This window comes from Vicugna pacos, chromosome 2 (genome assembly GCF_048564905.1).
Source record: "Vicugna pacos chromosome 2, VicPac4, whole genome shotgun sequence".
Lineage (NCBI taxonomy): Eukaryota > Metazoa > Chordata > Mammalia > Artiodactyla > Camelidae > Vicugna > Vicugna pacos.
Window position 1 is genome coordinate 52,027,038 of NC_132988.1, and position 22,594 is coordinate 52,049,631.

General features: G+C 34.5%; 1 protein-coding gene across 2 annotated transcripts in view; it reads left to right on the plus strand.

The window, feature by feature from the left end:
- Positions 1–4,207, plus strand: part of EIF4E (eukaryotic translation initiation factor 4E) — a 34,565-nt gene extending 30,358 nt beyond the window's left edge. For both annotated transcript variants that reach the window (XM_006208939.4, XM_072940109.1), the window contains 2 exons: positions 1,296–1,435; positions 3,123–4,207. In XM_006208939.4, the coding sequence (XP_006209001.1) occupies positions 1,296–1,435; positions 3,123–3,237 (255 nt within the window). In that variant the 3' untranslated portion in view covers positions 3,238–4,207. The remainder of the gene's footprint in view (positions 1–1,295; positions 1,436–3,122) is intronic.
- Positions 4,208–22,594: the final 18,387 nt, after the last annotated feature.

Below are 22,594 nucleotides of genomic sequence, written 5' to 3' on the forward strand. Positions count from 1 at the left end.
TTGGGGAAAGGTTATCAGTAAATATCATTTTAGAATTCCACATTAAAAAGTCATTTCAGTTTTGTAAGGTGACGTTTCTTGAGATGGGTAGGGTGGTGGTATAATGTGAATATACTGAATACCATTGAACAGTACACTTAAAAATGGTTAACATGGTAAAATTTATGTTGTATATTTACCACAATTAAAAAGAACACATTAGAAAGTGTTGATGAAAGTTATCAAGAACAAGAGACAGTTAATCTACTATGAACAGCTATCTCAGTTATTCCATTAATGTTTGTTTGCTGGCAGGTATAAGCAGCAGAACAAATGAGTATTAATAAAATAAATCACCTTTTATGTGCCTTGACATTATTCGCTCAATTTGCTGAAACAATTAACACAACTGTAAATGTTCTTGATATTAAACAGAGAAATAACAAGTGAACTTTTAAAAAGCCAACACAAAGAACTGTATATATATATATAAATGTAATTTAGACATTTAAAATATCAACTTAAAAATCTATCCAGCATCTGCTTTGAAACATTTTTATGTCAAAACACGGTTTTTGTTTATTGAAAATAAACAGTGAAATTTTGTAATAGTAAACCATTGTTCTGTTAGCCAAAAAAATAAGTGATACAGGATGAGGATATCTAAAGCCATGAGAGGAACACAGTACTAGCAACAGACTTACCGTATCATAGTAATAATCAACAGCAAGTCACTTTATTTTCAGCTGTACTCTAAAACACTAGTGGTTAGTTGTTCACCTGGAGCCTTCGAAGAATTTAAATTCATGTTTGGGGTTTACCTGTCTAGATAATACATTCAACAAAGACAACATTTGAGATTTCCCTCAGCATAATTTAGAAATAACAGAGGGCAGTGAATGCATGCACACTGAGCAATCAGCCTTGTTGAGTATTTAGATAATGTATACAGCATAATGTTGATTTAGATTATCTACAGAAAATAAGACCCAACAGAACAATATTCAAAAGAAAACTGTAGAAGCTGAAGATTAGCATCCTGAAGACTGGAGAGATACCTGCTCTGGCCATGCAAATCTCCATGACTACCACTTTCTTATCTCCTCTCTTACTCATAGACTTTATCATTAATCCCTGCATGCTTTTCATATACTGGCTCAGATTTTTTCATAAAGTTACAATTTTAAAAAGTCAGCTTTTGATTTTAAAACTTTTTTAGTTTTGTGTATATATATATAAATATAAGAGACATCTGCAGTTTAATAAGCTGTTTATAATCTACTGAATGTAATTTGGGATTGGGTTTTTCTTTTAAGCTGCTGTGCCTTATTGGAGAATCTTTTGATGACTACAGTGATGATGTATGTGGAGCTGTTGTTAATGTTAGAGCTAAAGGTGATAAGATAGCAATATGGACTACTGAATGTGAGAACAGAGAAGCTGTTACACATATAGGGTAAGTTTGCTGCTTGTATTTTTAAAATAGGTAACTAAAAGCAGAAGTACTTTTTCAATAAAAGGATCAAGATCATAAATTAGATCATTATTTTCCTTGTTTTCACGGACACATATAATCTTGAACTGCTATTGATATTCAGTGTCTTGATCATGTTTTTTTCACGTCCATAAAATTTCTTTTTTCTAGCAATGGAGTATATACTCACCAGACACTCACTGGCATGTAGCATTTTGTTATTTATTAATTGAGAATATGTCTTATCTACTTTAAAATCATAGTGCTAACATGTAATACTCAATAATTTGGTGAATAGTATTTGTATATTTTGTGCATATGTGCACACTATACATAAAATTTTCATTGAAATTTAAGTGGTAATACTTTGTTCATATTTAAAACCCACATGTTTAAGTTTTTTTTAACTTATTTTGATAAATATTATAATTACAAAAATGGCCTGTGTTTTATCCCCCCCGCACGTCAGTCAGTGTTAGCTAGGTTTTTCTTTTTATTACTTAAATTAGTAAAATTAAACTTCAAATTTTATGTTAAAATTAAATGCTGGTCATAGGCCACAATATGTTTGGTCTGTTCCTTTGTATGTTGATTTTTCGAACATTATGAATTCTGCTATGAACATAATCCCTTTCTGGATTAAAAGGTATGGGGATTTTCGAAGTTTCATTCTCCAGAGAGTTTCTATAAGAGGAAGTTGATTGATTTGTCATCATGTTCCTAATTTGTCAGCATCAAAACTTTAAATTGTGCAGGTTTCATATTTCTTTGAAAGTGGGTTAAAGAGATTAAGTATGAATTTCTTTCCTCTGGAAATTTTTTGTCTCAATATTAAAAGTTTTTGAAATCTCATAAAACATCTGAGTTCAGTTTTTCACAGAAAGTGAATATGAAAGATAGGCTGACAAGGTAAAATTGGGGACATCAGAGAACATCACAGGTTAAGTTAGGAATCTGGTATCTGAGAAAAAAAGAGCAAAATTTTAAAAATAAGCACCAAAAGGAAATAAAACTAATGGGATACACATTTTCATGGAGCTAGATTCTCCAGTATAATACTAAGGCAATTCATTCATACCCCATGCTCCAGAAGATTTCACTACCTTCACCTCAAATAAAAGTATCTAAAAATAATTTTATCATAACTAAAATTATAACTATTATCAGATTTACATTAGGATACAATGTATTTATTACCTTCACTTATACTTAATCAGTAAATATGATTGTGCAATAATAGACAATATTTACTAAGGTTTATCTATAAAATATAATTGAAACATTTTAGATCAGAAAGTTAAAATAGACGTGTATGTAATTGATTTTGTGTAAATTAATTATACATGTGATACAGCTCCACCATATGTATTTGTGATTGTTTGTGAATAATCTAATATTCTAAACTATAAACACCATGAGCCCATGGGCTGTCCCTGCTTTCTTTAGTATTAGTTTATTAATGATTATCACAGTACGTGATTCTCAAATATTAGTTAAGTGAGAAACTAAGATTGTTGTTAAAATGAAGAGTACATTTTGCTAAAAGGAAAAGGGTGTGCAATTTCCTATTTCTAGGTACTATTTTTTTAAATAAAGAATAAAAATACTGAATTTGGTGGATGTGTGTTTAAATAAAAATTAATGGCTCCTTTTCTTTCTTTTCTTTTAGGAGGGTATACAAGGAAAGGTTAGGACTTCCTCCAAAGATAGTGATTGGTTATCAGTCCCATGCAGACACAGCTACTAAGAGCGGCTCCACCACTAAAAATAGGTTTGTTGTTTAAGAAGACACCTTCTGAGTATTCTCATAGGAGACTGCGTCAAGCAATCGAGATTTGGGAGCTGAACCAAAGCCTCTTCAAAAGCAGAGTGGACTGCATTTAAATTTGATTTCCATCTAAATGTTGCTAAGATATAAGAGAAGTCTCATTCGCCTTTGTCTTGTACTTCTGTGTTCATTTTTTTTTTTTTTTTTGGTCTAGAGTGTCCACTATCCCAATCAAAGAATTACAGTACACATCGTCCCCACAATCCATAAATGTGTTCCTGGCTCACTCTGTAATAGCTTAGTATAATTAACCATTACAAACACATTTGACCCACCCACAATATTAAAAAAAGAATTTGCATTTCTATATCGTACAGGAGAAAGATTCTGTTTATGTTCCATTGTACACAGGAGCATATTTTGCTGGTTTGAAAGAGTATGATGCATACAGTTTTCTAGCAATTTTCTTTGTTTCTTTTTACAGCATTGTCTGTGCTGTACTCTTGCTGATGGCTGCTAGATTTTAATTTATTTGTTTCCCTACTTGATAACATTAGTGATTCTGATTTCAGTTTTTCATTTGTTTTGCTTTTGTTTTTTTCCTCATGTAACATTGGTGAAGGATCCAGGAATATGACACAAAGGTGGAATAAACATTAATTTTGTGCATTCTTTGGTAATATTTTTGTTTTTTGTAACTACAAAGCTTTGCTACAAATTTATGCATTTCATTCAAATCAGTGATCTATGTTTGTGTGATTTCCTAAACATAATTGTGGATTATAAAAAATGTAACATCATAATTACATTCCTAATTAGACTTAGTATGTCTGTTTTTGTATCTTTATGCTGTATTTTAACACTTTGTATTACTTAGGTTATTTTGCTTTGGTTAAAAAAAATGGCTCAAGTAGGAAAGCGGTCCCATTCATATTAAGACAGTGTACAAAACTGTAAATAAAATGTGTACAGTGAATTGTCTTTTAGACAACTAGATTTGTCCTTTTATTTCTCCATCTCTGTAGAAGGAATTTGTACTTCTTATTGCAGGGCAGTCTCTATTGTGTCTTCTCTTGTAGTGTCTTCCATATGAATAGTATAAGTTTTGGAGCATTAGTTTATTATGTTTATTTCAATTTTTAATAAATTGAATAGGTAGAATCATATATATGAAATTAAATTGATGTGGCTATCTTTATTTTTTTATAAAGTAAGGCATGGTCCTTCAGTGTTAGGTGAATAATATACTCTTAATATGTTAAAAAACTCATGAAAATTGCGACCTTAGTGCATCACCATTTGATTGATAGGAATTGTAGTTGTAAAACTTGGTTGCTGAATTGCAATGTCCTTTTGTTAAGTGTCAAAATGATAGCATAAAGAAAGAGTACAAGTGGTGGGGGTGTATGCATTAAGAATTTTGTTAGTGTTGCTGTCTAAATAGAATGGAATAAACAGGTATGAAGACTTGTATTTATAATAAATTGGTATAGTATGGTTTTATGTAAACTTAAAAATTTGATCTACTCTTTGTAGGTTTCATTTGAAAGCACACTTGAAAACAGTTTGTAATACATAATTGTATATTTCAGATCCTGTGAAATAAAATCGGCTATATCAGACAAAAGGGTAAGCTGAACTGTAGGTAGGATGAAAACCATTAGTTGAGAAGTTGTTTTGTCTTTAGGTGGTGATTATGAATCAGTCATTTAAAAACTGATAAGCTTGACAAAAATCCTATATAAAGTAAACATGAAATTGTATTGATTTCACTGAAGAATTTATAACAGTGTAAAGGGTACCACAAGCTACCATCTGAGTACTCTAAATACCACAAACACCTCTTGTTCAGTGTTCTAGAAATAGTGAATCTTTTGTATTTATAATCTTAATATACTGTACCTTGGGTGATTGGTTAAGGTGATTTATTGTCTTTGTTGATAATGTTGTGAGCACTTCAAGAGCTTGCTTAAAAGTGACAGTGATGGTGGTGTGTTAGCAATGGGTGGCATTGGAGGAATATATCAGAAATTAATGCTTTAATGCTTTATTTCCTTAATTCTAAGAGGCAGTCCATTTTAGGAAGTATCAACTTTGGAGGTAGAGGAGGAATAACGCATTAAATGTACGCAGTTCTAAATTTTTTTGGAAAAGTCCTAATTTATAGCATTTGGTTATCCTTATCATTACCATCTTAGAATAATAATTTTATTTTAAGTCTTTCTCCCAGTATGGGTAGGAAGGAATGATTCTGAGTCACTTTTGGCAAATGCCAGTTGAGTATCATAGTGACCTGCAAATTTTCCAACTTTATTAGAATCTTTTCTAAGTATAAGATTAGACTGTACATGATTTTCTCAGTTACTTTTTCCTGTCTGTCCAACAGGATATTATAAATAAATATATTTTCATAATAGAGAATTAAAATAATCTTTAACAGATGAATAGTAGTTCACTGTAGGGATGTGCCATATTTCATTTAACCAATTAAATTGTTAATACCAATTCTACAGAAGGATTTGAGGGATAGTATGTAAGAGTCAAATTAAAATCCTTACATAGTACTCGTTACATGCCAGGCAGTATTCTAGGCACTTTACATGCACTTTAACCTGCACAATAGTCCTTTGATGTAGGTGCTGTTTTCTCTGTTTTATAGATGAAGATACAGAAGCAGTGTGGATTTAAGTCAGTTAGTGTGGATTTGAGTCCTGGTAATTTTGGTTTGAGAGACCCTGTAATCACATACTCTCTCAGTAGTGCAGAGCCTCTCTGATAGGCTATAGTAAATTACACTAGATTGTAGTCAGTTTATAGGTCAGAATGTTTTATTTTATTTCCTTTGGTAGTAAAACTTAAAAGAGATGGAGAGAGTCCCTCTCGGCTCACTGTGTTAGCAATCAACTAATCATTTGGGAGTTTTGAGAACATAGCGATAAAGGTACAGGAGTTTAGAGTTGCAATAGATTAAGTGAATATTTTCATATACAGTTTTAAGTGTCTACATCCTGTTATCTTCTAAGATAAATGGCAAAATAAAGCAAAATTTTCAAGTTGATAGGAGTTGAGATTCTTAAATTCTGAAGTTTTCATTCAAAGGATAATTTTAATTTACTAAGGCAGTGTGATAATGTGATGTTTTACATTTTAAAATTAAAACAAGTTAATGCCAAGTCTCTGTGCTACTTTTTCTCTAATTGTTACGGATTTTCTTCATTACTGAGTAGAGGAGAAAAACAGCTGAATTTTCTCACTCAGAATTAGACCCTCTAGACAAATACAAGATTTTGGGTCAGGTTGACATTAAGAAAAAAGAAAAACCCTAGGTCAGTACTATCCAGTGTCTCAGTAGACCAGTATAGAAATTCAGAGTGTCTGGAAACGTCTACAGAAATTTCATACAGCTGTGGCTTTAAAGTATGTGATCATTTCTCTAGTAACTGATTTTTTAAAATATATTTTATAAAAGTATAGTTGTGACAGGGATGCAGTTTAGGGTTCAAAACTGGTCCTTCACATACAGTTTGAGAGACACTACTTTTAGGTTGTTATCCTGAGTAGCCAAGACCAGCTCATTTGCCCATCAGTCCCCAAAACAATCAAGTATATTATCTCTCACTCATCTCACAGGTAATGGACTTGGTGTCAGAATTTCAGCCATACTGTAGTATCCTGCAAGAATGCTTTTTAGTATCTTGCTTGCTGTGAGTTTCAAAGTAGACATTAGGTAGCCTTCTAGTACTTTGTTTAGTTTTCGACTTTAATTTTCTTGTGATTATTTCTTCCACTGCTAGAAGTTAAAAAAAAATGAAATTGTGGGCATATGATCACATGTGGTGTGTCTTACAATCCAGAGGAACTAATTTTTACATTTTAATCTTGCCCCCTTTTCTTTTGCTTCAGAATTTGTAATTCCTTACAGTTATGCGCAGAAGTTATGTCCCTACCTTTCCTCCAAAATATGTATGTATATTGAATACCTCTATTTACTGTCTTTTAGGTGTTGAGTGTACAGCAGAAAACAAAACAGACTGGTCTCTGCTCTAAACTTTTGAAAGGAGACATCTATTCAAAATAAATAAATCTCTCCACAAGGTTCTACAAAAGTTTGTGTTATTGAAATAGAATCACTGGGGATTAGTAGTCTAGAGGTAAATATGAAATGTTTGCTCTGAAGACCCGTCCAGTTTTTTCAACATTGAGTCTGAACAGATCACACTATGGGAAGACTCAACCAAACCCTTGTGTGTAAATTACAAATTTTGAAAGACTTAATTTCTACTTTATTTAACTGAACCCTGTATGATTGTCCAAGTAAAGTTTTGTGGCTATGGCTCTTTTTGGTTATGAGATTGTGCTTTTTAAAAAAGTTTCGCTATCATTTAGCGTATCTTCTGAGTTTGTTGAAGCATTTTAAATGTGATTGTGTCTGCATTGGTGTGGTTTTATAGATAGTGATTTTTCTCATTAGTCACCTTCCCAAATAACTGATTTTTTTCTTTTAGTGTTTGACCAAACATAACACGTGCGTATTTTATTTTCACTACAGAAAAGTAGAAGGTGACAATTTCCTGCCTCCTTCAATCCCACTTCTTTTTCAAGGTACCATTCAAATTTCTTATAAATGTCTATAAATTTTCTGTGCATACACCATATATGTGAGCACATGTGTGTAACTTTTCTTTGGGCACAAATAATTTTGCTAGCATTGCTTTCTCATTTAATAATCCTGGACAGTTTTACATGTGATAATGCATGTAAAGCATTTTTATTAATTGTCTAGTGATCCATTTTATGAATGTATGCCTTATTGGACTGCTTATATTCCTTCCTTCCTTTCCCTGTAATTTTTGCCCTTACAGTTGCTTAGTGTGAGTTGTAGTCCTAGCTTTGTATACTGTAGTTTTTCTCATATTTGTAAAGAAAACAATTTGCTTTTCTTCAGCAGTACTAAACATGCCTTGTTCTCTGCCCATTTCATATCCAGACCATTCTAATCCTCATACAAGGATTATCACCAATCTTGTGATTGTGTTCTACTTTGCAAGTTTTACAATTTTGGTCCTTGTGATATTTTTCTGATTGATTTTTGTTTTATTTTCTTCTAGTGAGCCAACATTGTTTGAAGCACAAGTAAAATAGTTTATTTGCTAGATTGTACTTTTTGCAAAAGACAAGCAATAAGCTAGTAATTCTATTTTAGACCTGTAAACATTAGAAGAGCTTGAATCAAATAATAGTGATAATTGGACCTTTTTCTACTTTCAAGCCTTGTAATGAATTTAACTTCTTAATTTTTGAACTGAGAGCATTTCCCAAACACATCTTTATATTGTCATAACCAGTTTCCCTTGGTATTTGTTTTGTTTTTAAGAGAATTTGGCATGGGGGTTTATTTTTGTCTTCAACCTTTGACTCAGTTTTGGGTGAATGGTCTGCACATGATGCCTGACATTTGTTTTTGGTGTAGGATACTTGACAGGATACATGAGGCATGAGATTTGTCCTAGCGTGACCCTGCTTTGTCAGTGTATTACATACAGATTTGGGCTTTTTTTCCTGTAGATAATAACCATGGTTAAATATTTCAGTGTTCCGCATTTCTCCAAGCATAAGGGATTTGAACTGAGCCAGAATGATATTTAAGGGAATCACAAGTTCCTATTTCACACACTTTTTCTTCTTTCAGGAAACCACCAATTATTTATCTCCTCATGCTTATTTTAAAGTGTTGCTATTTGTAAGGGTTCTGTCTTGAATTGTTCATATTTTCCATCTCCACTATTAGGTTATCCATACTGTCACTTTGTGACAGTGACTTCCAAATCTTTGTCCTTAACCATGACCTTCCTCTTGTGCTCCAGATCCATGTTTTTCCCTGCCTATTGTACCTCTCTGTCGGGTCAGCAAACTACAGCTCATAGGTCGTATTTGGCCTGCATTCTGTTTTGTAAATCTTTTTTTTTTTTTAAGTATGACCTCACCCATTTGTTCACATATGTCTATGATGTTTTTTGTGCTACGAAGATGGAGTTGACTAGTGACAGACTAGCCTGCAAAGTGTAACATAGTACTACTTGGACCTTTGTAGAAAAAGTTTGCTGACCTTTACTCTAAATGTTTTGTAGTGATGATATTGACAAAAACCAAATATTCTTACCCTCTTTTCATTTCCTTTTTACTTTCAGCAAGCCCTTAACCCCTGTACCACCTGATGGCTTTATTACCAGTTCAGTCAACAGTGTGATTTGCATCATCATTTATTTTCTCTCCCCTCTACTTAGACAATGTCTGAGTCCACTGTAGTTTCTTCTGATTGTACCTGGTACTGTCTGGGTTCTTATGCTAAAAGACATTTCAACTGACCTCTCTGCTTTTTGGCCGTGGCTTCAGATGCTCATTGTGCACCTGCATGTTAAGACTTCTTTTACTACTCTTTAGGAAGCAGTCAAGGTAACCAGAGTTCTCTACCTAAAAATACTGGAGCTTATATACTTATTCTCAAAGTGATACTTGGTGTTTTTAATAAAAATGATTGCAGTGTTTTCTAAATCATCCAACAAAGCTTGTACTCACTCTGAAGGACTACTTTAATAATATATTTCCTGTACTATGTAAAGCAGCATGTGATATGCCTTTGTTTGTTTCTTACTTTATTATAGGAAGTTAAAAAAATGAAGATGGGGGAAAATGTGAGAAAAGACTAAGCCAAATGTGAGGTTAGTGTGCAAAATGCATTCCATAAAGCCCATTCTAGTAACCAGGTAAAATGGAGAAGCATTCAAAGATGTTAATGTTGTGCTTGGGCAACTGCCTTTTGTGGGACACAGTTTTTGTTGTAAGTATCCAGCAGGCTATACCAAAGGAAGACAGGATTCAGTAGCTACTCCACACTAAAGTTAAAGAAAAAACAGCAACCTGCTCCAGAAAAGCACACACGCATGCTTTGGGGTCAGACAGCCTCAGTTCAGATTCTAGTTCTGCCATCTATTCAATGTTTAAGTTTAGTCATTTAGTTGAGCTCTCAAATCCAGTTTTCTCATCTATGAAACAAGGAGTGAAACCTGTGTCAGAGGGCAGCTGTGAGACTTAAATGAGGCCATGTGTGTCAGAGTGAAGTGCAGTGCTTGGTGCAGAGCAGGTGTGAAAAGAGTGTTGGTCTTCTTCCATGGGTCTCTGTAAAACAGTACCCGTACTGTGCATAATGCAGTAGCTGACATTCTGTAGTAATACTGACTTTCATGGGATTTTTTTTAATAGTTAATATAGGCTGATGAAGTGATGCAAACTAGTTCCATAAATGTAATTGGGTGCAGGGCTTGACCACATTTTGAGATCCAGCCCAGTGTATCCAGTCTCAGCTTATAATGTAATGGTGCTTAATCTAACAGCTTTTGATGGAACAAAGTTTTGTGTTACCCTCCAGGGTAGCTATATATATATATATGTGTGTGTGTGTGTGTGTGTGTACAAAATTGTATGTACTGTTTAGGATTTCTGTTGTTCTGAAGCCATTCAATGGGTTCTGTAGGCTGAGTAACCTTGTATTCCTGTATTAAGGGCCCCTACTCTACAGGTATGATAATGGCTGCATAAATCCTTAAACCAGTGGGTCTTAAATCTGTCCAACACCTCACTTCATATGTAAAAGCAAATGTGTCATTGCATACTCCTATCATCTTAAAATGAAATTTACAGGCAATATAACCTGCTTACCGCTTGTTTTTAAAAAGTTAATTAGCTAACTAGAGAATAATAGAAATAACAATAGAATAATAACGGGAAATTAGAGGGAAGTAGTTTTTAGTAAAATTTTAGCCCAAAAGTTAACTATATAATGAAAGTAGTCAGATAATTGAACCCATATCTAATAACAATTTGAATGTGACAACTCTAAATGCAAGGTATTAAATTTCTCTGAAATGGTGAATAATACTTAGGACTGAGCTCTGGACAAAAAGTATATGTATTTTCAACTTAGATATTTCGGGTAAATTCAGAGTATATTGAAACTGAAAAACTAAGTGTTAGATAAAGTTAGGTAATACAGCTAGATTCAAGATTTCAATATTATAGATTTTTAAAAAAATTACGTAAATATCTGGCAGGATATTTGAATGTTGTTTGTGATACTAGCTCTTCAGTGTGTGTATCTATATATTGCTTATCCCTAATAATGCTGGGAGTACTCCACCTATAACTGTTATAATCAAGTGTCCTATAAATTTCTTCTGGTTATGGTAGTAGTCAGTGGTACTGTGTCCCTTAAGAACCAGTCCTTTAGATTGGTGCTTTTCATATTTCATTGTGCATGTGAATCAGCTGGTCAATCTGATTCATTATGCCTGGAGTCAGGCCTGTAATTCTGCATTTATAAGAAGCTCCTACGTGATTCCTGTGATGATTATTGTGGTCCACTGACCACACTAGGCTTAACAATCTGTATCTGTAATGTCCAAAACAATAGCTCAGATACTGGACATTTTATCATTGTAGGAGGTTCTGTTAGACAGCTGTGCTCTATAGTTTCTTAAGTGAGATTTTAATAAGTTTCAAATAGCAATGAGTTTCACTTTTGGACAAGTATCTGAAGAACTAGTTGTGTGTGCATTCATATGCTTTAGGATCAGAGTTTTGCATTCTTTTTGTGACAGTTTGACAGTTGAGTTGGATAAAGACATGTACCTGAATGAAATGTCACAAAGTCTGCAGAGATGGGTAGGCTCTACTGAAAGAGTTCTAAAACATAAAAACAACATTTTTTAATGTATTTATTACTGCAGCCTACAACAAGAATACATTTTATATCTTGGCTCTGTTTATATATGTATACCAAAACAAAAGTTTCACTCAGCTGTACTCAGCTGTACCATAGGGAATGAATGCATTTTGAGATTTTTTTTTATGCTTATCTATTTCTTTTTAAATCTTTGGTCTTGGTCCTTTTCATCTAATCAGTCACAACGTGCAGTTTGAAAAAATGCCATAAAAGGTATCCCTGGTAATGTGAGCTTATTAATGTGAGTTTATACCAGTTGGGCCACATTGGCCATAAAACAGCCTCTCTTAAGCCTCCATTGTTTGTTTACACTTGGTTGACTTAACTTAATTAGACTCTAACATAAATACAAAAATTCCCAGATAACTGAATGAGTTATCTTGCCACATGGCACTGTTAACTCTTAGTTAAACAGTTAAGACTTTGCCCAAAGTGGTAATGCTGGTTTTATGCTGATCGGTACTTTGTGGAATATGGGATTTTGCAGGGTGGGGGGCACAGTAATTACATAGCAAAACTCATTACCTAAGGGGGGAAGGTTACAGCTCAGGCGATAGGAGCGCATGCTTAGCATGCATGAGGTCCTGCGTTCAATCCCCAGTACCTCTTCCAAAATAAGTAAATCAACTTCTCCTTTAAAAAAAAACTTAATAAAAAATAAGACTAGTTACCTATTTAAGGTCACACAATTTTTGCGAGTATAAACCATGTCATCTGCAGTAACACAAATACTTCATATAAAGAAAGAGCTTGTATTTATCTTACTCACTTGTGGTATCAACTGATTAAGCTGCAAATTAGAAGGTGGAGGGAACATGCACGTTAGTTTTTTTTTTAATATCTTACTGGGATTCTAATCTGTTAAAGGTGTTTCTTACCACTCAGTCTCCCACAAGACTCAGTATTTAGCCATTCAGCAAATAATCCTTAAGCATCTATTATGTGCCAGCCACTTCTAAGTGCTGAATAGACAGGAGAACAGAATAGACATGGTTCCACCCCAATGATTATAATCTTGAGTTTATATTATGTAAATGTGTGAAAATACATTTATTATTAAATGTTTACTATGTGCCAGGCTAATTTACACTAATAAAGTGGAACAAAAATTTCTCACCTAATGAAGCTTTTGCTCTGTTGGATTTGTAGATATGTTTATTTTCTCCATGTATTTGTAACAGTTTTTGCTTTATACAATTCAACACAAAGTTATTAGATGCTAAAAGATAAGTTTCCATTGTTAATTGTGCTTTATCATACAGAGAAATTACTAGTATTTTTCCATTGCAGTAGGTATCACTGATGTCACCTGCCCTGAACCACTTTTTTCTAGGAGCTGTTGATTCTCCTTACTCCCTGAGGTCCTTATAGACTTAGGTCAAACTCTTGGATTTCACTTAAGACCTATAAGAGTTATCATATGTGAACTCCAGATAAGCATTTTTAAAGCTTTTTAGTTGACATAATTTCAAAATTACAGAAAATTTTAAGAGTAGCACAAAGAATTTCCATACACCCATCACCCAGATTCATCAAATGTTAGCATTTTATCCTATTTATTCTAAACTTTTTCTGAACTATTTGAGAATAAGCTGATGTCCTCTTTTGCCTTAAACACTTCAGGGTGTGTTCCCTAAAATATTTAGTGTATACTTTCTAAAAGGACATTCTCTTATATAACCATAATACAATGATCAAATCAGACGTTCACGTTAGTACAGTAATATAATCTATAAATTATATTCAGATTTTACCATCTGTGCCAATAATTTATTTGTTAGCAGATGAAAGCCTCCGTTCATACATTGCATTCTGTCATCATACCCCTTTAGTCTCCTTAATTTAGAACAGATTCTCAGCCCTCCTTTATGTTTAAGGACATTAACATTTTTAAAGAGCATATGCCAGTTATTTTGTAGAATATTTCTCAGTGTGGGTTTCAATAATGTTTCTTCATGGTTAGAATCAGGTTACAAACTTGGCAAATATACAGTAGAAGTCGGGGCACCATATCAGGGAGCACATGATATCAGTTTGTTCCATTACTGGTGATGTTAACTTTGATCACTTGATTAAGGTGATTTCTGTGGGTGTCTCCAATATAAACTTACTAATTTTTCCTTTGTAGCAATTATATATCTTTTAGTGGAACTTCTTGTTTGTCCACAAATATTAACCAAAAAGTTTTAGTACCCATTGATGGTCTTGTGCCTTCAGTTATGATGATTGCCAAATTTTTTTTTCCTACTTCCATTGTCATTCTGTATCTATTAGTTGGTTTCCTGTTGTAAGAAAGAGATTCCCGTTAAGTAATTAGTTAGTTAATTTCAGTGCAGAGTAGAGGTTTCTATTTTATTCAGTTGATAATCCTTTACTGTAATTATTTTGATGTTCATACCCTAGATTCAGCCAGTGGGAACCCCATCAAGCTGGCTCCTTATCCTTTGACGTGCTGGCATCATTGAGTGGAATTTTCTTTTGGATGCAAAAGGATGTCCCCAGGCTTCTCTTGACTCCCCTTGTACTTTCTCTACTTCAGCCCTGAAATTGGTGATATCTCCATGGAGCCCTGATTCCTTTAGACAATGTACTTTGGTAACCAAGATCTGGGCAGTTGGTATACTCATTGTTACCAGGGTGTCGTTGCTTGCAAGTTCTCACAGGAGACAGAGCTAGGAGATAGAAGTTTGTATGTATACATAACCACATATCTCTCTTTCTTTAATCATATTCATATATACAGACACACGCACATGCCCCCTTAAATCCATGATTATTTCACACTGGTATCTCTAATTCCAACCCAAAACAGCTGTCTTTCTGTTCTCTATTCCCATATATGTAATTCTTTTCTGTGTACAGTGAGGAAGCAGGATATCATCCCCAATACATTATTCAATCCTAGAATAAACAAAATAGTTTCATAATTGCTAGCCTATGCCTTTGCAAAAAGGAACTCTAAGAATGCGAGATATGTTTAGCGTTCATTTTTATCTCTAGATTTAGGGCATTAGTTCAAACACTGTTCAAATCTTCATTTCTCTCTCCTACCAATCCTTTCCTTTGGTGTAGCTATGTTATCATTTGAAATATTTTGCTCATTTGTTTCTGTTTGAATTCCATTTTAGGACTCCCTGTCCCCATCACATCTTGTTTCCTCTCCTCCCTTCCCCCTTTCATTTCCTTTTTTTCTCTTCCCTTCTTCCTTTCCCTTTTTTCCTCCCTCCCTTTACCCCTCCGCCTTCTCTCTTCCCCATCTCCCTTCCCTTTCTTCTTCCTTGCATGTATAAAACATTAGCATAGTTCCAAAAGTCAGAATGGTTTATAAAGTTAGACTCAGAAAAATTACATCCTTCTCTTCCCCTACTTCTTTCTGTCCTTTCTACCCCGTTCCAACCTTTCTCATATAGGTAACCAAATTCATGCGAATCCTGGTTATCTTTCCTTTATTTCTTCTGCGTAAAGGAGTAGATACATGTTTGTTTTCTTACGTACTCTTCTTACGCAAAGAGTAACGTTATAGATATCTTTTGCACTGTTTACTTTGCCTGACAATGTATGCTGGAAGTTGTTCCACTTCAGTCCACAGAGATCTTATTTTTACAGCTAAAGTGTACTTCATTGTCCCATAGTTTATTCAACCACTTAGTTACATATAACCAAATGCTTTCCAATATATGTAATTACAAACAGTGCTGCAATGAATAATCTTGCAGTTCAATTTTCATGGATCTTCAGATTAAACTACCGGAAATGGGATTGTTGGGTTAAAAGGTAGGTATATATGTAGTTTTGTTAGTCCCTTCCTTAAGGTTTGCATCAGTGTGCATTACCACCTGCAGTGTGTGTGCGCTTGTTTCCCCAGGGCCTCACCAACAGAGTGTGTTGTTACTACTTATATAGTATTTGCGAATGGAAAGAGGAGAAATGGTATTTTGGTAGTTTTTATGTTCTTTATTTTGAGTGGTGTTGAATATATTTTATAGGCTTTGTGTGTATGTTGTGTCAATCTTTTACCCATTTTATTACCAAGTTTTTCCATTCTAGTATTTTTGACAGCTTCTCAGGTAGTAACCAGGTAATTAAATGTGTAGCCAGGATTGAAAATTGCTGCCCTGTTTTTATAAAACTTCACCTTGGCCACATTTGTAGTCCTTTCCCAAGATAAATGTGTGGGTGCGCATGCGTGCGTGTGTGTATGTGCCCCAGAATCAGTAAGGAGAGTGAGAACTGGTGTTTTGGGGGTTCCTGGTTCCAGTTGTAACTGAAGCCCATCTGTTTCCCTGCTCTTTCTACTTTTCATTTGATAATTTCTACATTCTGTGAGCAAATAACCTCCACCCTTAAATTAGTTGGATTTCAGTTGCTAGCAGAACAGCCTGAATAAAATAACCATTTTATTCTTTGTTACTGTGACTTTTCATATTCTCTGGAGGAGTACTCTTCATCTGTTGGTCAGTTTTGCTGTTTTTTCACTTTATTTCTGATGGAGTCTTTGATGCACTCATATTAAAAGGTTAGTGAACTGTAATGTAAATGTACTGTTCTGGCATTTCTCACATTTTCTAGTGCTGGGCCTTCTTGATGCCATCTAAGCTTTCCATTCCCCTTTGCCTGTGACAGCCCTCACTTCAGTTCTTGCACTGTTGTCATAAAGAAAGACATGCATTTTTGGGTGCAGGTGTATATTCCTGGCGCTCTCTGCTATCTGCCACCACTGTGCCATCCCTGTTTACACAATCTTAGGTGCTTCTGGCTGTACTTATTTATGTTTCGGTGTCTCTGGATTATCCTGTGTTTCACTGAGGAACACCACAAAGTTTCCCTCCTCCCTGTATTACTGTTTTTGCCCAGTTTCCAGGAGGAGAAAGGGAAAGATGCTGATTCACACAATTTCACATCAGAAGTTGGTATTCCTCTTCACTGTTAATTTGTTATGATTATGGGAAGGAAGAAAGGTAAATTGATCCTCTGTCTGTTATTTTCAGTTTGAAACCAGATTTTGGCCTCTTTAATCCTTTCTGAGTTTGCCTGTCTTTAATACAGAAGACTAACCTATTGTTATAATTTATATCTTTGGGGTGATAATCATCTTTTTAGTTTCTTAAAATGTTAGGTTGCTCCTTTTTCAGTGTTTTGCTTTAAACTATTTTCTTTGCTTTTGTCTTTCTGAAATGTGTATTTTATTTTTGATTCTTGTAATGGATATTTTAACTTTGCATAGTATTCTTATATTCATCAATGCTAACTAGTCCATGATGTAGTATTTTTAGCTCTTCTTATTTAACAAAATCCTCAAACTTTTACTATTTTCAGTCTTTTTAGAGGCTAGATTATTATTAAAACTTTTTTTACACTGTCCACATTTTCAATGAGTAGTACTTTCGACAGTTTACATTGTTTTATGGCCACATTTACAGTATTTATATTTGTAACTACTTTGTCTTATTTACTGCCTGACCCTGAAGTCATCATTTTCAAAAATAATGAAATTAGCTTTATTATTTTTATTTGACCATATAAATTGTATTTGTTCATTAAAAATACAATTTATAAAAGCATGAGAACTGTTAATATGTTGATGGCCAGATTCTCATGTATTCATAATATCCACAGAACACAGGACTAGTTAAGGTGTTGGGCTGCAGTTGCCCCAAATATTTGACCAAAAGTAATATCAACAATAGAGGTTTATTAATTAAATATATAACATGTAATATGAAGACAAGAGGTTGAAGGTTACAGGGTTTATAACAGTTTAGCAAAGCCAGGGCTTTGGACTGGCATCTCTTGATTTTCTTGGCTTTCCTTTCATAGTCACAAGATGGCTCTCACAGCTCCAGCCATAACTTCCTCAGATAACTCTGTTTGAAAGCAAGAAATAAAGAAATAATCTGCTTTTCCTTGTGTCTCTCTTTTCAAGGAGAAAAGAAATCTTTCCGAGGAGATCCTAGCAGATTTTTACTTTCCTTCGGGCAGATTTTTACTTTCCATCGGGCAGATTACATGGTCATGCCTCAGCTGCAGCGCAGGCTGGGAAAGGGTGCTTCTGGCATTTTCTGCGTCTGCATTGAGAGGTAGACTTTGATAGTGAGAAAGGATGATAGAGGATGGCTGTTGGATAGACAGCTGACAGTATCTGTCACACTTGTAATTGTACATAAAACAGCTATGTCTGGTGTTTATTTTGGTGTGGACATTTTTCAAAAGAAAACTGTTTTCCTTTCCATAACCAAACCCCACATAATCATTACTAAAAATCTGTTACCTGGGGGAGAGTGTAGCTCAGTGGTAGAGTGCATGCTTAACATGCACGAGGTCCTGGGTTCAAACCCCAGTACTGCCTTTAAAATAAATAAAATAAACATAATTCCATGCCCCCCCCCCAAATCTGTTACTTCACCCTTTACTATGCTTATGTATATACACAGAGTGGAGGTTTGTCATTGTTTTATAAAATGGGTTCACATTATGTACACTTATCTGCATCTTGCTTTTCTTGCTTACTCTTTAGTATAAATTCTATGTTAATAGGCGTAGATCTACTTTCAGTTATTTTAAAGCCTGTGCAGTTTTTGCTGTGTATGTACCATGTTTTATTCAACGATATCTTTATTTTTTTTTCACAATTCCAAATTTAATAACAATATTTCACTAAACCCTTTACAGCAATTTTTTTTATTCCTGCTCTTAGTTTACACAGTGACCATTTCTATTACTCCTCATGACTTCTTTTTTTTTTATTGATTTATAATCATTTTACAATGTTGTGTCAAATTCCAGTGTTCAGCACAATTTTTCAGTCATTCATGGACATATACACACTCATTGTCACATTTTTTTCTCTGTGATTTATCATAACATTTTGTGTATATTTCCCTGTGCTATACAGTGTAATCTTGTTTATCTATTCTACAATTTTGAAATCCCAGTCTATCCCTTCCCACCCTCTACCCCCCTGGCAACCAGAAGTCTGTATTCTCTGTCCATGAGTCTATTTCTGTCCTGTATTTATGCTTTGTTTTTGTTTGTTTGTTTTTGTTTTTGTTTTTTAGATTCCTCATATGAGCGATCTCATATGGTATTTTTCTTTCTCTTTCTGGCTTACTTCACTTAGAATGACATTCTGTAGGAGCATCCATGTTGCTGCAAATGGCGTTATGTTGTCGGTTTTTATGGCTGAGTAGTATTCCATTGTATAAATATACCACCTCTTTATCCAGTCACCTGTTTATGGACATTTAGGCTGTTTCCATGTTTTGGCTATTGTAAATAGTGCTGCTATGAACATTGGAGTGCAGGTGTCATCTTGAAGTAGATTTCCTTCTGCATACAAGCCCAGGAGTGGGATTCCTGGGTCATATGGTAAGTCTACTCCTAGTCTTTTGAGGAGTCTCCACACTGTTCAACCATATCTTTATTGATGAGCATTCTATCTTGTTTCTAGTTTTTTCCTCTGCAAGTAGTACCATTACAAATATCCTTCCTATGCATATGTCCTTATGTTTTAGGGCTTTATTTAGATTATGGGAATGGTGACCCAATGCTGTGTTAAAGGAAGTGTTGTCATACACATGCATAATTTTACGTAAGTTTAAAAATGTTATAAATCCACATATCACCCACAAATGTAAAAGAGTTCCATTTTCTTAGTACCTTTACTAGTGGTAGTCGTTTGCTCATTGTGTATTTGCCCGTTGCATCAACAAATACTGAATGTCTCTGCCATATGTCTCACACTATTCTAGATATTAGAGTGAAGAAGTTTTTGCACCCATGGAGTTTCGGGTCTACTGACAGAGATAGACAGTAAACAAATACAACAAAATGAATATGATCTAACAAATACTGCACAAATACAATAAAACAATCCATTACAACAGGTAACTTGCAAGTGTTGTAAGGAAAAATAGAGTAGGGTAAGCAGAGGGAGCACTGTGGGAGGGAGATTCTGTATTAGACTGGGTGATCAGGGCAAATTTCTGAGCAGTTGACTTTTGGGCAAAGACCTGTTTAAGGGAAGGAGTAAGCCATGATAATATCTAAGGAGAAAGTGTTTTAGGCAGAGGGGACGGTGTCTTACATTTGAAGATCACTAGCTGGACGGTGTGTCTGAGTGATAGGAGAAAAGTGGAAAGAAATGAGGTCAGTAGGCTTTCTCAGCCATGGTAAAGACTGGTAGAGTGTTAACTGAGGCTGTTATTATTAACAATCTGACAGATGTAAAGTAGTATGTCGTTGTTACTTGATATTTCTCTGTATAACAGAGTTTTGAAACTATTTTCATGTGTGTTTCTGGATTGACAATTCTGCCTATTAGTATTTACTCTTCTGCATATATCCATAGTCAAGTTATTTCTACTATTTTCTATGAGATTATTTGTTTTGCACTATAAGTGCTTTTACAAGTATACCATTTAGTGACTTGAGTTAGGATTTTTTTCTCAATCACAAATTGTGAATTTCTTTGAAAACTGTATGTTGTTAGTGTTACAGATTTATGACCATTGTATCTGCATGAGTTGCCTTTTCTATAATGTGTCACTCTATTCTGCTTTATGGCTTTTAAAGTTATATTGCACACTGGCGGATATTAGTAGAGAAAAGGTTTTGCCACTTACCAGCCTGTGACTTTGGGTAAGTTTTTAAACTCTATGCTTTCATTCCTCATCTGTAAAATAAGGATTAAAACAGCATCTACTTCATGGGGTTATTATGAGGATTAAGAGTTAATACTTTTAAAATGCTTAGAACAGTGCCTGGCACACTATGTATTATACAAGTGTCATCTTTCACTTTCTAAGTGGAAAAGAGAATTCCAGATAGCGAAATATTCAGAGACTATACCAGCCATCTACACTATCTTAACAAAATACTCAAGAAAAGGCTCAAACTTGATTAAGAAAGAAGCTAAACTAATTTTACCTTGTCTTGTTAGAGATTTAAAAAAAAGAAATCCAGTACTGATCTTTTTGGGGGTGGGATGGGAAAATGATTCTTTTTCTCTCTCTCAATCTTTTCTTTTAGTCTAGAAGCTTGTATAATTTTATCCTTGAAATAATAATTTTATGAAGCTAATTTAGGTGTGTGTATTTTCTCAAACTACCCTAACTGGGGCTCCTAGCCCCTTTGTTCTACACACTTACATTTTCTTTTATTGATTTGTTTAGTAATTGCCTTTCCTTCATCTGTATTTAGTTAATTTCTCCTGGAACTCTGTGATTTCTTGAGAGATGCCCTTGGATCTGTCCAGGTCAGTAGTCATCTTTTCTCTTGAGTCCCATTCTTTTCAATACTTGCTTAAAGTTGTGAGATAGGTCTCTGACTTGACCTTTAATTAATCAGGGTCTAAAAGTGATCTTTCTCCACTTTGATTTATCTAGTTAATTAAAAAAATTTAAATCCATGGTTTGTGATTTAGAATCAGATTTCCTTAAGCACTTTCACTTTGTATGTTTAAGATGGCTTCTTTGTCCTTCAGTGTAGCTCTGTTTCAGGAGGTAATCTCAGTTCTCGGTGTTCTGCTTGTTCTTCCTCACTCTGGCTGCTAGAACTGGGGTCTTGGCATTTTCCTTTGCCTCCACAGGGCTCCACCCTTGCTCCAGTGCAACTCCACTAGTTCTGAGAGGCACTCTCTTGCAGCCCGCTGGCACTCAAGCCAGAAGGTTGTGTATCCGCTACTGAGAACTCTCTGCCCCCTTGACTCCTCAAATTCTGGGGCAGGAAGAACTCAGTCAGTCTGTCGTTTCCCCACTTATCCCTAAGGGCCAGACATGTGAAAAGGAATGAGATCTGATATGATATCATTTATCGTGTATGATATCAATGACTTTTCAGTCCTCACCTTAGAGCTCTTACTCTTTCTGCAGGACCCCAAAATTTCATTTGGCCTAAAAGGGAAAACCCACGTTCACTCACTCTTTGGAAGAGCTCTAAGCAGAACTTATCGTATACTCTCTCCCTGCCTACTTAGGGGAAGTAGTTGGCGTTTGAGCTGGAGTTGAGAGACCTGAGCAGTAGGAATGCATTCACACTGCCAGAGATCTCCCGATCTTGAGCTCTTAAGGTCATTTGTTAGATGTCTTTATGTTACTTTTTCAAGAAGGATTCATGGATGGTATATTTTCTCAGCCTTGCATATCTGAAATGATCTTTTTGTTTCTTTCTACATGTTAAAGGAAACTTGAATAGATATAAATTGTGTCTACATACTATTTGAATCAAGATAACAAACTTAAAATATATTCCATCCTCTTTCCTTGGCAAATAAATCTTCATTACAATAAAATTGAAAAAGATCTGTAGCCTTATGGTTTTTATTTTTTTGTTTATTATTTTAACCATTTTTAAGTGTACAGTTCTGTGGCAAGTATGTTCACATTTTGCAACCATCACCACCAACCATCTCCATGGATACATGTATGTGAGTTGCACTGTTGGCTTTTTTTTCCTTTTTAATTTAGATTTACAGAAAAAATGAACAGGTAGTATAGAAAGTTCCATATTACTCCCCTCCTCCCATCACACACAGTTTTCCTATTAACATTTTGCATTGGTGTGGTAATAATTTGGTATAATTAATGAACTGGTATTG